Source organism: Oncorhynchus mykiss, chromosome 12 (assembly GCF_013265735.2).
Source record: "Oncorhynchus mykiss isolate Arlee chromosome 12, USDA_OmykA_1.1, whole genome shotgun sequence".
Lineage (NCBI taxonomy): Eukaryota > Metazoa > Chordata > Actinopteri > Salmoniformes > Salmonidae > Oncorhynchus > Oncorhynchus mykiss.
In genome coordinates, this window is record NC_048576.1 from 6,724,877 (window position 1) to 6,740,374 (window position 15,498).

Consider the following 15,498-nt stretch of genomic DNA (forward strand, 5'->3'; position numbering starts at 1 on the left):
TGAATGAAATGTTTTTGTCTGAGTTACTACATTGTAGCAGACATGCAATAGACTCGTGATGTCCCAGTAAACAGTTGTGACAACTGCACTTATAGTTTAGAGAATGTTAAGACTGTTTCAAAACATTTGCCAAAGCGATTGTTGAAAAATTGTAATCAATCAATCAATGAAATGTATTTATAAAGCCCTTTTTACATCATCTGATATCTCAAAGTGCTATACAGAAACCCAGCCTAAAACCCCAAACAGCAAGCAATGCAGGTGTAGAAGCACAGAGGCTTGGACAAACTTCCTAGAAAGGCCAAAACCTAGGAAGAAACCTAGAGAGGAACCAGGCTATGAGGGGTGGCCAGTCCTCTTCTGGCTGTGCCGGGTGGAGATTATAACAGAACATGGCCAAGATGTTCAAACGTTCATAGATGACCAGCAGGGTCAGATAATAATAATCACAGTAGTTGTAGACGGTGCAACAGGTCAGCAGGTGCGAGACAGCAGGTGCGGTAAGAGAGAGAGAGTCGAAACAAGGTAGCACGTCCGGTGAACAGGTCAGGGTTCCATAGCCGCTGGCAGAACAGTTGAAACTGGAGCAGCAGCACGGCCAGGTGGACTGGAGACAGCAAGGAGTCATCATGCCAAGTAGTCCTGAGGCATGTCCTAGGGCTCAGGTCCTCCGAGAGGGGAGGGAGAGGGAGAGGGAGAGGGAGAGAGAGCATAGTTAAATTCACACAGGACACCAGATAAGACAGGAGAAATACTCCAGATATAACAGACTGACCCTAGCCCCCCGACACAAACTACTGCAGACTAAATACTGGAGGCTGAGACAGGAGGGGTCAGGAGACACTGTGACCCTGTCCGATGATAATCCCAGACAGGGCACACCAGGCAGGATATAACCCCACACACTCTGCCAAATGCACAGCCCCAACACCACTAGAGGGATATCAAAAGACTACCAACTGAGACAAGGCCGAGTATAGCCCACGAAGATCTCCCCCATGGCACAAACCCGAGGCGGCTCCAACCCGGACAGGAAGATCACGTATGTGACTCAACCCACTCAAGTGACGCACCCCTCCTAGGGACGGCATGAAAGAGCCCCAGTAAGCCAGTGACTCAGCCCCTGTAATAATAGGGTTAGAGGCAAAGAATCCCAGTGGAGAGAGGGGACCGGCCAGGCAGAGACAGCAAGGGCGGTTCGTCGCTCCAGTGCCCTGCCGTTCACCTTCCCACTCCTGGGCCAGACTACACTCAATCATATGACCCACTGAAGAGATGAGTCTTCAGTAAAGACTTAAAGGTTGAGACCGAGTTTGCGTCTCAGACATGGGTAGGCAGACCATTCCATAAAAATGGAGCTCTATAGGAGAAAGCCCTGCCTCCAGCTGTTTGCTTAGAAATTCTAGGGACAATTAGGAGGCCTGCGTCTTGTGACCGTAGCGTACGTGTAGGTATGTACGGCAGGACCAAATCAGAGAGACAGGTAGGAGCAAGCCCATGTAATGCTTTGTAGGTTAGCAGTAAAACCTTGAAATGAGCCCTAGCCTTAACAGGAAGCCAGTGTAGGGAGGCTAGCACTGGAGTAATATGATAAACATTTTTTGGTTCTAGTCAAGATTCTAGCAGCTGTGTTCAGCACTAACTGAAGTTTATTTAGTGCTTTAAATGGGGAGCTGGAGAGTAGAGCATTGCAGTAGTTTGATCTAAAAGTGACAAAAGCATGGATTAACTTTTCTGCATCCTTTTTGGACAAAAAGTTTCAGATTTTTGCAATGTTACAAGATTGAAAAAAGTTGTCCTTGAAATATTCTTTATGTGTTCAGTGCTCTATAGTGGAACGATAGTGTTTTGTTAATAAGTCTACATGACAGATTTATGTTAATGAAGTGTTCAGTGCTCTACAGTGGAATGACATATTTATGTTAATGAAGTGTTCAGTGCTCTACAGTGGAGTGTCAGATTTATGTTAATGAAGTGTTCAGTGCTCTACAGTGGGGTGTCAGATTTATGTTAATGAAGTGTTCAGTGCTCTACAGTGGAGTGTCAGATTTATGTTAATGAAGTGTTCAGTGCTCTACAGTGGAATGACAGATTTATGTTAATGAAGTGTTCAGTGCTCTACAGTGGGGTGTCAGATTTATGTTAATGAAGTGTTCAGTGCTCTACAGTGGAGTGTCAGATTTATGTTAATGAAGTGTTCAGTGCTCTACAGTGGAGTGTCAGATTTATGTTAATGAAGTGTTCAGTGCTCTACAGTGGAGTGTCAGATTTATGTTAATGAAGTGTTCAGTGCTCTACAGTGGAATGACAGATTTATGTTAATGAAGTGTTCAGTGCTCTACAGTGGAATGACAGATTTATGTTAATGAAGTGTTCAGTGCTCCTCATGTTGGTCTACTTCATCACGATAGGACTGTAATAGGTCTGAACTGCCACATCTGTTACACATGCGGTAATGCTGTTTTGGATTTGAAGACTCACGTGTCTCTCTGTTTCTCCTCTACAGTACCAAGTGGCCCTCCACAGAACATCTCCTTGGAAGTAGTTCTGTCAAGAGTGAGTACATGCATTTTGTCATACAAGATATATAATGTGTGCAAGTGTACAGTACCGGTCAAAAGTTTGGACACACCAACTAATTTCAGGGTTTTTCTTGATTTTTTACTATTTTCTACATGGTAGAATAATAGTGAAGACATAAAATATTTTATATAACACATATGGAATCACGTAGTAACCAAAAAAGTATATTTCATATTTGAGATTCAATGTAGTCACCCTTTGACTTGGTATGCACACTCTTGTCATTCTCTCAACCAGTTTCACAAGGTAGTCAGTCACCTGGAATGTTTTTCAATTTACACATGCATATCATGTGTATCATTTACCATGTAAAATGTCAATGCTTTTGGTAGATTGCACCATCAGAATACATTTAAAAAAAAAATAGTGGTCTGACGAGTTGGACTATTGGACTTTTCAAAAGTTGACATACTCTTCACTCTGAGACCCACAGGAGCTCTATTTTATGGACAGAAATATCTCTACTTCCCCCTTCCAGCTATTTGGGTCTGTCTGTATGAACCTGAACGCTTGATTAAACACTTTGCCAGAATCCAGAATGAGCTGCCGTGCTACCAGACAGCCTGTTTATGCCAGAGTGGATCCCTGGAGTGGCAGAGGGATTTAGTACAGGCCAAAAGTTGTGTTGTGTTTCAGAAAAACAGCTTGCAGTGGCTGCGGCCCCTACAGGCTTCAGTGGCTGGGGCCCAACGTGCTCCGTTTGGCTTCTGACGAGGGCTTGTTGCCTCTCTCCTGCTGTGTGCTCTGCTCTCCCTCTCCTGCTAGTTGAGGCTGATAGAGATGGGGGGGGGTTTAGGAAGAAAGTGGATAAAGAGAGGGAAGTGCCAGATCTTGGCCTAGAAGTTCCAGCCTCGGACATTATCTACTAATCCTTTTCTTATCTCAGTGTTCTTCTGTTAACCTGGATACCGCAAGGTAGTTAACCTACTGTTCTACAGGGCGATTAAGGCAGCCCCCCCCCCCCCCCCCCCCTCCCGCACCTCTCTGATTCAGAGGGGTTTGCTTAAATGCGGAAGACACTTTTCAGTTGCCTAGATATCCCCCTATACCTTTCCCTACCTTTCCCTACTTTCCCTATTTCGACATTTGCAGTAGAAACCCGGAGAGATAGAACGCCCATTCAAAAGCAGAAGTGTAGGTCTGGGACAGAGTTATTCGTATTCGTTTACTGATGGTATTTTCTGTCAAAGAGTAGCAGTTGTCAGTGAATAGCAAGCCAAGGATCGCTCACCACACCATAGCTTTGTGACTACATAGATATAGATATTTCTATTGATGGATAGAAACTGTACAATACAATATGTATAGCCTAGTGGTTAGAGTGTAGAGGCGGCAGGTAAACTAGTGCTTAGAGTGGAGGGGCGGCTGGTAAACTAGTGGTTAGAGTGTGGAGGTGGTGGCTAGAGTGTGGAGGTGGCAGGTAGGCTAGTGGTTAGAGTGTAGAGGCAGCAGGTAGACCAGTGGTTAGAGTGTAGAGGCAGCAGGTAGCCTAGTGGTTAGAGTGTAGAGGTGGCAGGTAGCCTAGTGGTTAGAGTGTAGAGGCAGCAGGTAGACTAGTGGTTAGAGTATAGAGGCAGCAGGTAGCCTAGTGGTTAGAGTGTAGAGGCAGCAGGTAGCCTAGTGGTTAGAGTGTAGAGGCGGCAGGTAAGCTAGTGGTTAGAGTGTAGAGGCAGCAGGTAGCCTAGTGGTTAGAGTGTAGAGGCGGCAGGTAGACTACTGGTTAGAGAGTAGAGGCGGCAGGTAGCCTAGTGGTTAGAGTGTGGAGGCGGCAGGTAGACTAGTGGTTAGAGAGTAGAGGCGGCAGTTAGCCTAGTGGTTAGAGTGTAGAGGCGGCAGGTAAGCTAGTGGTTAGAGTGTAGAGGCGGCAGGTAGCCTAGTGGTTAGAGTGTAGAGGCGGCAGGTAGACTACTGATTAGAGAGTAGAGGCGGCAGGTAGACTAGTGGTTAGAGAGTAGAGGCGGCAGGTAACCTAGTGGTTAGAGTGTAGAGGCGGCAGGTAGCCTAGTGGTTAGAGTGTAGAGGCGGCAGGTAGCCTAGTGGTTAGAGTGTGGAGGAGGCAGGTATTCTAGTGGTTAGAGTGTAGAGGCGGCAGGTAGCCTAGTGGTTAGAGTGTGGAGGCGGCAGCTAGCCTTGTGGTTAGAGTGTAGAGGCGGCAGGTAGCCTAGTGGTTAGAGTGTGGAGGCGGCAGGTATTCTAGTGGTTAGAGTGTAGAGGCGGCAGGTAGCCTAGTGGTTAGAGTGTAGAGGCGGCAGGTAGCCTAGTGGTTAGAGTGTGGAGGAGGCAGGTATTCTAGTGGTTAGAGTGTAGAGGCGGCAGGTAGCCTAGTGGTTAGAGTGTGGAGGCGGCAGGTAGCCTAGTGGTTAGAGTGTAGAGGCGGCAGGTAGCCTAGTGGTTAGAGAGTAGAGGAAGCAGGTATTCTAGTGGTTAGAGTGTAGAGGCGGCAGGTAGCCTTGTGGTTAGAGTGTAGAGGCGGCAGGTAGCCTAGTGGTTAGAGAGTAGAGGAAGCAGGTATTCTAGTGGTTAGAGAGTAGAGGAAGCAGGTATTCTAGTGGAATGAATCTACTCTAACGCCTCGTGGTGATGAAACAATGGATTAAAATGGATCATTCTTAAGAGCTCCAGATCCGGTCACATTGGATTGAACATTATAGTTTACATCTCAAATTGCACCCTATTCCCTTTATAGGGCTCTGGTCTAAAGTAGTGCACTATATAAGGAATAGGGTTCCATAGGGCTCTGGTCTAAAGTAGTGCACTATATAGGGAATAGGGTTCCATAGGGCTCTGGTCTAAAGTAGTGCACTATATAGGGAATAGGGTTCCATAGGGCTCTGGTCTAAAGTAGTGCACTATATAAGGAATAGGGTTCCATAGGGCTCTGGTCTAAAGTAGTGCACTATATAAGGAATAGGGTTCCACAGGGCTGTGGTCTAAAGTAGTGCACTATATAAGGAATAGGGTTCCATAGGGCTCTGGTCTAAAGTAGTGCACTATATAGGGAATAGGGTTCTATAGGGCTCTGGTCTAAAGTAGTGCACTATATAAGGAATAGGGTTCCACAGGGCTGTGGTCTAAAGTAGTGCACTATATAAGGAATAGGGTTCCATAGGGCTCTGGTCTAAAGTAGTGCACTATATAGGGAATAGGGTTCTATAGGGCTCTGGTCTAAAGTAGTGCACTATATAGGGAATAGGGTTCCATAGGGCTCTGGTCTAAAGTAGTGCACTATATAGGGAATAGGGTTCCACAGGGCTCTGGTCTAAAGTAGTGCACTATATAAGGAATAGGGTTCCATAGGGCTCTGGTCTAAAGTAGTGCACTATATAGGGAATAGGGTTCCATAGGGCTCTGGTCTAAAGTAGTGCACTATATAGGGAATAGGGTTCCATAGGGCTCTGGTCTAAAGTAGTGCACTATATAGGGAATAGGGTTCCATAGGGCTCTGGTCTAAAGTAGTGCACTATATAAGGAATAGGGTTCCATAGGGCTCTGGTCTAAAGTAGTGCACTATATAAGGAATAGGGTTCCACAGGGCTGTGGTCTAAAGTAGTGCACTATATAAGGAATAGGGTTCCATAGGGCTCTGGTCTAAAGTAGTGCACTATATAGGGAATAGGGTTCTATAGGGCTCTGGTCTAAAGTAGTGCACTATATAGGGAATAGGGTTCCATAGGGCTCTGGTCTAAAGTAGTGCACTATATAGGGAATAGGGTTCCACAGGGCTCTGGTCTAAAGTAGTGCACTATATAAGGAATAGGGTTCCACAGGGCTGTGGTCTAAAGTAGTGCACTATATAGGGAATAGGGTCCCATAGGGCTCTGGTCTAAAGTAGTGCACTATATAGGGAATAGGGTTCCATAGGGCTCTGGTCTAAAGTAGTGCACTATATATAGGGAATAGGGTTCCATAGAGCTCTGGTCTAAAGTAGTGCACTATATAGGGAATAGGGTTCCATAGGGCTCTGGTCTAAAGTAGTGCACTATATAGGGAATAGGGTTCCATAGAGCTCTGGTCTAAAGTAGTGCACTATATAGGGAATCGGGTTCCATAGGGCTCTGGTCTAAAGTAGTGCACTATATAGGGAATAGGGTTCCATAGGGCTCTGGTCTAAAGTAGTGCACTATATAAGGAATAGGGTTCCATAGGGCTCTGGTCTAAAGTAGTGCACTATATAAGGAATAGGGTTCCACAGGGCTGTGGTCTAAAGTAGTGCACTATATAAGGAATAGGGTTCCATAGGGCTCTGGTCTAAAGTAGTGCACTATATAGGGAATAGGGTTCCATAGGGCTCTGGTCTAAAGTAGTGCACTATATAAGGAATAGGGTTCCATAGGGCTCTGGTCTAAAGTAGTGCACTATATAAGGAATAGGGTTCCACAGGGGCTGTGGTCTAAAGTAGTGCACTATATAAGGAATAGGGTTCCACAGGGCTGTGGTCTAAAGTAGTGCACTATATAAGGAATAGGGTTCCATAGGGCTCTGGTCTAAAGTAGTGCACTATATAGGGAATAGGGTTCTATAGGGCTCTGGTCTAAAGTAGTGCACTATATAGGGAATAGGGTTCCATAGAGCTCTGGTCTAAAGTAGTGCACTATATAGGGAATAGGGTTCCACAGGGCTCTGGTCTAAAGTAGTGCACTATATAGGGAATAGGGTTCCATAGGGCTCTGGTCTAAAGTAGTGCACTATATAGGGAATAGGGTTCCATAGGGCTCTGGTCTAAAGTAGTGCACTATATAGGGAATAGGGTTCCATAGGGCTCTGGTCTAAAGTAGTGCACTATATAAGGAATAGGGTTCCATAGGGCTCTGGTCTAAAGTAGTGCACTATATAAGGAATAGGGTTCCACAGGGCTGTGGTCTAAAGTAGTGCACTATATAAGGAATAGGGTTCCATAGGGCTCTGGTCTAAAGTAGTGCACTATATAGGGAATAGGGTTCTATAGGGCTCTGGTCTAAAGTAGTGCACTATATAGGGAATAGGGTTCCATAGGGCTCTGGTCTAAAGTAGTGCACTATATAGGGAATAGGGTTCCACAGGGCTCTGGTCTAAAGTAGTGCACTATATAAGGAATAGGGTTCCACAGGGTTGTGGTCTAAAGTAGTGCACTATATAGGGAATAGGGTCCCATAGGGCTCTGGTCTAAAGTAGTGCACTATATAGGGAATAGGGTCCCATCTGGCACACACTTCAGTAAACCACTGAACAATTTCGACGGGATAAGACAGAGTAAGTCTACAGAAATAGTTGTTGACATTTCGTAACAGAATGACGGCTTGATGCTTTTAATGGAACATTTATTTTAGGAAAGTTTGCGGCAGCTAAACGGACGAATATGAGAGATTGTCCAACACACGCTGTCTCGACTGAATGCTTGGATATGAAACGCCGACTGACATTTAACTCCTGAGGTGCTGACCTGCTGCACCCTCTACAACCACTGTGATTAGTATTTCACCCTGCTCGCCATCTATGAATGATTTAACATCTTGAAGAACAATCTGGCGTTAATGGCCATGTTCTTTTTATTATCTCCACCCGGCACAGCCAGAGGAGTACTGGCCACCCCTCAGATTCTGTTTCCCCTCCACCCGGCACAGCCAGAAGAGGACTGACCACCCATCAGACCCTGGTTCCTCTCCACCCGGCACAGCCAGAAGAGGACTGGCCACCCCTCAGAGCCTGTTTCCTCTCTAGGTTTCTTCCTAGGTTCCTGCCTTCCTAGGGAGTATTTCCTAGCCACCGTGCTTCTACATCTGCATTGCTTGCTGTTTGGGGTTTTTAGGCTGGGTTTCTGTATAAGCACTTTGTGACATCTGCTGATGTAAAAATACATTTGATTCGATTACCCAGTTTTCCATCCAGTGTGAATCATGATCGTGAGAATATAGGTTATGGATAGAATGACCTGCTGAGGAGAGATGAGTGGATTACTTGAGGTACAGGGGGAGTTGAATGGGAACAAGGGGAAGAGGAACACATGTACACACACACACACAAGCACACACACACACACACACACACACACACACACACTGCATTCTCCACATACTCTACACAGACTTCACAGACTTCTATTATATAATGGTGTTGCTCTGTGGAGTCAGTAGATATAATGGTGTTGCTCTGTGGAGTCAGTAGATATAATGGTGTTGCTCTGTGGGGTCAGTTGATATAGTGGTGTTGCTCTGTGGGGTCAGTAGATATAATGGTGTTGCTCTGTGGGGTCAGTAGAAATAGTGGTGTTGCTCTGTGGGGTCAGGAGATATAGTGGTGTTGCTCTGTGGGGTCAGGAGATATAATGGTGTTGCTCTGTGGGGTCAGTAGATATAATGGTGTTGCTCTGTGGGGTCAGGAGATATAATGGTGTTGCTCTGTGGGGTCAGTAGATATAATGGTGTTGCTCTGTGGGGTCAGGAGATATAATGGTGTTGCTCTGTGGGGTCAGGAGATATAATGGTGTTGCTCTGTGGGGTCAGTAGATATAGTGGTGTTGCTCTGTGGAGTCAGTAGATATAATGGTGTTGCTCTGTGGGGTCAGTTGATATAGTGGTGTTGCTCTGTGGGGTCAGTAGATATAATGGTGTTGCTCTGTGGGGTCAGTAGATATAGTGGTGTTGCTCTGTGGGGTCAGGAGATATAATGGTGTTGCTCTGTGGGGTCAGTAGATATAATGGTGTTGCTCTGTGGGGTCAGTAGATATAGTGGTGTTGCTCTGTGGAGTCAGTAGATATAATGGTGTTGCTCTGTGGGGTCAGTTGATATAGTGGTGTTGCTCTGTGGAGTCAGTAGATATAATGGTGTTGCTCTGTGGGGTCAGGAGATATAGTGGTGTTGCTCTGTGGAGTCAGTAGATATAATGGTGTTGCTCTGTGGGGTCAGTAGATATAGTGGTGTTGCTCTGTGGAGTCAGTAGATATAATGGTGTTGCTCTGTGGGGTCAGGAGATATAGTGGTGTTGCTCTGTGGGGTCAGTAGATATAATGGTGTTGCTCTGTGGGGTCGTGGTGTTCTGGGTCGTGAGGTTCTGGGTGGTGATGTTCTGGGTCATGGTGTTCTGGGTTGTGATGTTCTGGGTGGTGGTGTTCTGGGTCGTGGTGTTCTGGGTGGTGGGTGTTCTGGGTGGTGGGTGTTCTGTGTGGTGGTGTTCTAGGTCGTGACGTTCTGGGTCGTGGTGTTCTGGGTCGTTGCTGTTCTGGGTCGTTGGTGTTCTGGGTAGTGGTGTTCTGGGTCGTGGTGTTCTGGGTCGTTGGTGTTCTGGGTCGTGGTGTTCTGGGTCGTTGGTGTTCTGGGTCGTTGGTGTTCTGAGTCGTGATGTTCTGAGTCGTGGTGTTCTGGGTCGTGGTGTTCTGGGTCGTGGTGTTCGGAGTCGTGGTGTTCTGGGTCGTGGTGTTCTGGGTCGTGGTGTTCTGGGTCGTGGTGTTCTGAGTCGTGGTGTTCTGGGTCGTGGTGTTCTGAGTCGTGGTGTTCTGGGTCGTGGTGTTCGGAGTCGTGGTGTTCGGAGTCGTGGTGTTCTGAGTCGTGGTGTTCTGGGCCGTGGTGTTCTGAGTCGTGGTGTTCTGAGTCGTGGTGTTCTGGGTCGTGGTGTTCTGAGTCGTGGTGTTCTGGGTTGTGGTGTTCTGGGCCGTGGTGTTCTGAGTCGTGGTGTTCTGAGTCGTGGTGTTCTGGGTCGTGGTGTTCTGGGTCGTGGTGTTCTGAGTCGTGGTGTTCTGGGTCGTGGTGTTCAGAGTCGTGGTGTTCGGAGTCGTGGTGTTCTGAGTCGTGGTGTTCTGGGCCGTGGTGTTCTGAGTCGTGGTGTTCTGAGTCGTGGTGTTCTGGGTCGTGGTGTTCTGAGTCGTGGTGTTCTGGGTCGTGGTGTTCTGGGCCGTGGTGTTCTGAGTCGTGGTGTTCTGAGTCGTGGTGTTCTGGGTCGTGGTGTTCTGGGTCGTGGTGTTCTGAGTCGTGGTGTTCTGGGTCGTGGTGTTCTGGGTCGTGGTGTTCTGAGTCGTGGTGTTCTGGGTCGTGGTGTTCTGAGTCGTGGTGTTCTGAGTCGTGGTGTTCTGAGTCGTGGTGTTCTGGGTCGTGGTGTTCTGGGTCGTGGTGTTCTGGGCCGTGGTGTTCTGAGTCGTGGTGTTCTGGGTCGTGGTGTTCTGAGTCGTGGTGTTCTGAGTCGTGGTGTTCTGAGTCGTGGTGTTCTGGGTCGTGGTGTTCTGGGTCGTGGTGTTCTGGGTCGTGGTGTTCTGAGTCGTGGTGTTCTGAGTCGTGGTGTTCTGAGTCGTGGTGTTCTGAGTCGTGGTGTTCTGGGTCGTGGTGTTCTGGGTCGTGGTGTTCTGAGTCGTGGTGTTCTGGGTCGTGGTGTTCTGGGTCGTGGTGTTCTGAGTCGTGGTGTTCTGGGCCGTGGTGTTCTGAGTCGTGGTGTTCTGAGTCGTGGTGTTCTGGGTCGTGGTGTTCTGGGTCGTGGTGTTCTGAGTCGTGGTGTTCTGGGTCGTGGTGTTCTGAGTCGTGGTGTTCTGAGTCGTGGTGTTCTGGGTCGTGGTGTTCTGGGTCGTGGTGTTCGGAGTCGTGGTGTTCTGGGTCGTGGTGTTCTGGGTCGTGGTGTCCCGTCGTCCTATTAAGAGCAGAACAGCTTCCACCTTCAAACTAATGAGTTCTGACTTCAACATTCTAACAGTGGAATTAATACATTTCATATATGATATCTCAACAATAATAATTTGGTTACGTTTTCGGTAGTTTTATGTTATTTTTATTTTTTATTTGTATCTAATTAGTTTGTGGTGTGCTTTGTTACAATTATGAAACAGAACCACTGGGTTTTAACGTTTATTAATGATGAAATTATGAAAAGTTGTAATAACGTTCCACCCATGAGGCCACTAGGTCATTTGACTGTAGGAAATAACAAATGCACTTCATGTCGGGCTTTTCTATATTTTGTCATATAATATGTTCCCTGTAATGGCGTTAAGGGAAGCTGGTGGATTCGTAAGATGGACGAGGGTTAGATAGTGTGTGCAAGGCTCTGCTGTCTCTGTGTGTGTGTGTGTGTGTGTGTTTGTCTGCAGCTGTGTCTCTGTGTGTTTGTGTGCGTCTGCATGTGTGTGTACAGTAAGCACATTTTCAAGTAGCTCTAATACAGCCGTACAGCTGCTCTCCTGTCCTCTATTCACATGGACACCTGCTTGAATGTAAAACACCAAATACCAGCAATTGCTATAATCTTAGTCTGCAAGCAATATAATCATTCAAGATTTAGCTAAGATTCAAGCCCGTGATTAAATGTCTGCTGAACAATGTGAGAGTAATTATCTACGAGAAATGAATACCAACTCCGCATTTATCCTTGTCGTTCTGCCATTTTATTAGCAATATTTTATTTTGTGCCTGAGTCCCAAATGGAATCCTCTTCCCTGTTTAAAAAAAAACAAACACTTATTTTCACCAGGGCCCACGGGGTGTAATTTGGGACCCATTCTCTATTCCCATTCTGGTCGAAAGACCAGGGCAATCAGAGTGCTGATACGCATGAACTATTCAATTCCTCCTCCACAACTCAGTGCAATATGTGAAGTGTTGAGGTCAATATAATTGTGATTGTCCTGGATATTAATTAACCACATGTCAACCTACTGTAGTGTGTGTATGAGTTGTCTTCTTATAGGTGGTAGGATACAGCTGTTACACAGCTGTTACACAGCCTTCAGTAACCTGGTAGGATACGGCTGTTACACAGCCTTCAGTAACCTGGTAGGATATAGCTGTTACACAGCCTTCAGTAACCTGGTAGGATATAGCTGTTAAACAGCCTTCAGTAACCTGGTAGGATACAGCTGTTAAACAGCCTTCAGTAACCTGGTAGGATACAGCTGTTACACAGCCTTCAGTAACCTGGTAGGATACAGCTGTTTAGCAACCTTCAGTAACCTGGTAGGATACGGCTGTTACACAGCCTTCAGTAACCTGTTAGGATACAGCTGTTACACAGCCTTCAGTAACCTGGTAGGATATAGCTGTTAAACAGCCTTCAGTAACGTGGTAGGATACAGCTGTTACACAGCCTTCAGTAACCTGGTAGGATATAGCTGTTAAACAGCCTTCAGTAACCTGGTAGGATACAGCTGTTACACAGCCTTCAGTAACCTGGTAGGATACAGCTGTTTAGCAACCTTCAGTAACCTGGTAGGATATAGCTGTTACACAGCCTTCAGTAACCTGGTAGGATACAGCTGTTACACAGCCTTCAGTAACCTGGTAGGATATAGCTGTTAAACAGCCTTCAGTAACCTGGTAGGATACAGCTGTTACACAGCCTTCAGTAACCTGGTAGGATATAGCTGTTACACAGCCTTCAGTAACCTGGTAGGATACAGCTGTTTAGCAACCTCCAGTAACCTGGTAGGATATAGCTGTTATACAGCCTTCAGTAACCTGGTAGGATACAGCTGTTACACAGCCTTCAGTAACCTGGTAGGATATAGCTGTTAAACAGCCTTCAGTAACCTGGTAGGATACAGCCGTTACACAGCCTTCAGTAACCTGGTAGGATACAGCTGTTAAACATCCTTCAGTAACCTGGTAGGATACAGCTGTTACACAGCCTTCAGTAACCTGGTAGGATATAGCTGTTTAGAAACCTGCAATAACCTGGTAGGATATAGCTGTTATACAGCCTTCACTAACCTGGTAGGATACGGCTGTTACACAGCCTTCAGTAACCTGGTAGGATACAGCTGTTACACAGCCTTCAGTAACCTGGTAGGATATATCTGTTAAACAGCCTTCAGTAACCTGGTAGGATACAGCTGTTACACCGCCTTCAGTAACCTGGTAGGATACAGCTGTTACACAGCCTTCAGTAACCTGGTAGGATATAGCTGTTAAACAACCTTCAGTAACCTGGTAGGATACAGCTGTTACACAGCCTTCAGTAACCTGGTAGGATACGGCTGTTACACAGCCTTCAGTAACCTGGTAGGATACAGCTGTTACACAGCCTTCAGTAACCTGGTAGGATATAGCTGTTAAACAGCCTTCAGTAACCTGGTAGGATACAGCTGTTAAACAGCCTTTAGTAACCTGGTAGGATACAGCTGTTAAACAGCCTTCAGTAACCTGGTAGGATACAGCTGTTAAACAGCCTTCAGTAACCTGGTAGGATACAGCTGTTACACAGCCTTCAGTAACCTGGTAGGATACAGCTGTTACACAGCCTTCACTAACCTGGTAGGAGAAGGCTGTGGGCTGTAATAAAGTCAGTTTTCATTCACATTGTAATAATTCACTGGAACAGAAGGCAAAACACACAGATGATACACTGGAACAGAAGGCAAAACACAGATAGAAAGCAGTAAAGTGTTTTTTTTTTATTGTAACAAGAAACTTACACACACACACACACACACACATACACAGTGACACACACATACATATACACACACGTACAGAGTGACACAAACACACACACCAAGCCTCTCCTGCAGCAGAAACGCTGTGTAGCGCAGCGATTCTCATGGGATACATAAACAAACACAGAATGTGATTACTCTGCAGCAGGACGAAAGTAAACAATCTTCAGATTGGATTGACGCTTGTTTACTCACCTGTGTGTGTGTGTGTGTGTGTGTGTGTGTGTGCGTTCTTGCACGTGTCTCTCTCTCTCTGTGTGACATTGCAACGCAGCATGCTTGGTGAGTGTGATTTCTGTCTAAACTGGCAGTGGAGGGAGACAGACTCTGTCTAAACTGGCAGTGGAGGGAGACAGACTCTGTCTAAACTGGCAGTGGAGGGAGACAGACTCTGTCTAAACTGGCAGTGGAGGGAGACAGACTCTGTCTAAACTGGCAGTGGAGGGAGACAGACTCTGTCTAAACTGGCAGTGGAGGGAGACAGACTCTGTCTAAACTGGCAGTGGAGGGAGACAGACTCTGTCTAAACTGGCAGTGGATGGAGACAGACTCTGTCTAAACTGGCAGTGGATGGAGACAGACTCTGTCTAAACTGGCAGTGGATGGAGACAGACTCTGTCTAAACTGGCAGTGGATGGAGACAGACTCTGTCTAAACTGGCAGTGGATGGAGACAGACTCTGTCTAAACTGGCAGTGTATGGAGACAGACTCTGTCTAAACTGGCAGTGGATGGAGACAGACTCTGTCTAAACTGGCAGTGAAGGGAGACAAACTGTCTAAACTGGCAGTGGAGGGAGACAGACTGTCTAAACTGGCAGTGGAGGGAGACAGACTGTCTAAACTGGCAGTGGATGGAGACAGACTCTGTCTAAACTGGCAGTGGATGGAGACAGACTGTCTAAACTGGCAGTGGAGGGAGACAGACTGTCTAAACTGGCAGTGGGGGGAGACAGACTCTGTCTAAACTGGCAGTGGAGGGAGACAGACTGTCTAAACTGGCAGTGGAGGGAGACAGACTGTCTAAACTGGCAGTGGATGGAGACAGACTCTGTCTAAACTGGCAGTGGATGGAGACAGACTGTCTAAACTGGCAGTGGAGGGAGACAGACTGTCTAAACTGGCAGTGGAGGGAGACAGACTGTCTAAACTGGCAGTGGATGGAGACAGACTCTGTCTAAACTGGCAGTGGATGGAGACAGACTGTCTAAACTGGCAGTGGATGGAGACAGACTGTCTAAACTGGCAGTGGGGGGAGACAGACTCTGTCTAAACTGGCAGTGGAGGGAGACAGACTGTCTAAACTGGCAGTGGAGGGAGACAGACTGTCTAAACTGGCAGTGGATGGAGACAGACTCTGTCTAAACTGGCAGTGGATGGAGACAGACTGTCTAAACTGGCAGTGGAGGGAGACAGACTGTCTAAACTGGCAGTGGAGGGAGACAGACTGTCTAAACTGGCAGTGGATGGAGACAGACTCTGTCTAAACTGGCAGTGGATGGAGACAGACTCTGTCTAAACTGGCAGTGGATT

The 15,498-nt window shown here is 46.7% G+C and overlaps 1 protein-coding gene across 1 annotated transcript in view; it reads left to right on the forward strand.

Moving 5' to 3' along the window:
- dcc (DCC netrin 1 receptor) overlaps positions 1–15,498 on the forward strand; it is a 600,603-nt gene that overhangs the window by 423,151 nt on the left and 161,954 nt on the right. The window contains exon 12 of the mRNA XM_036936778.1: positions 2,507–2,556. Coding sequence (XP_036792673.1) covers positions 2,507–2,556 — 50 coding nt within the window. The remainder of the gene's footprint in view (positions 1–2,506; positions 2,557–15,498) is intronic.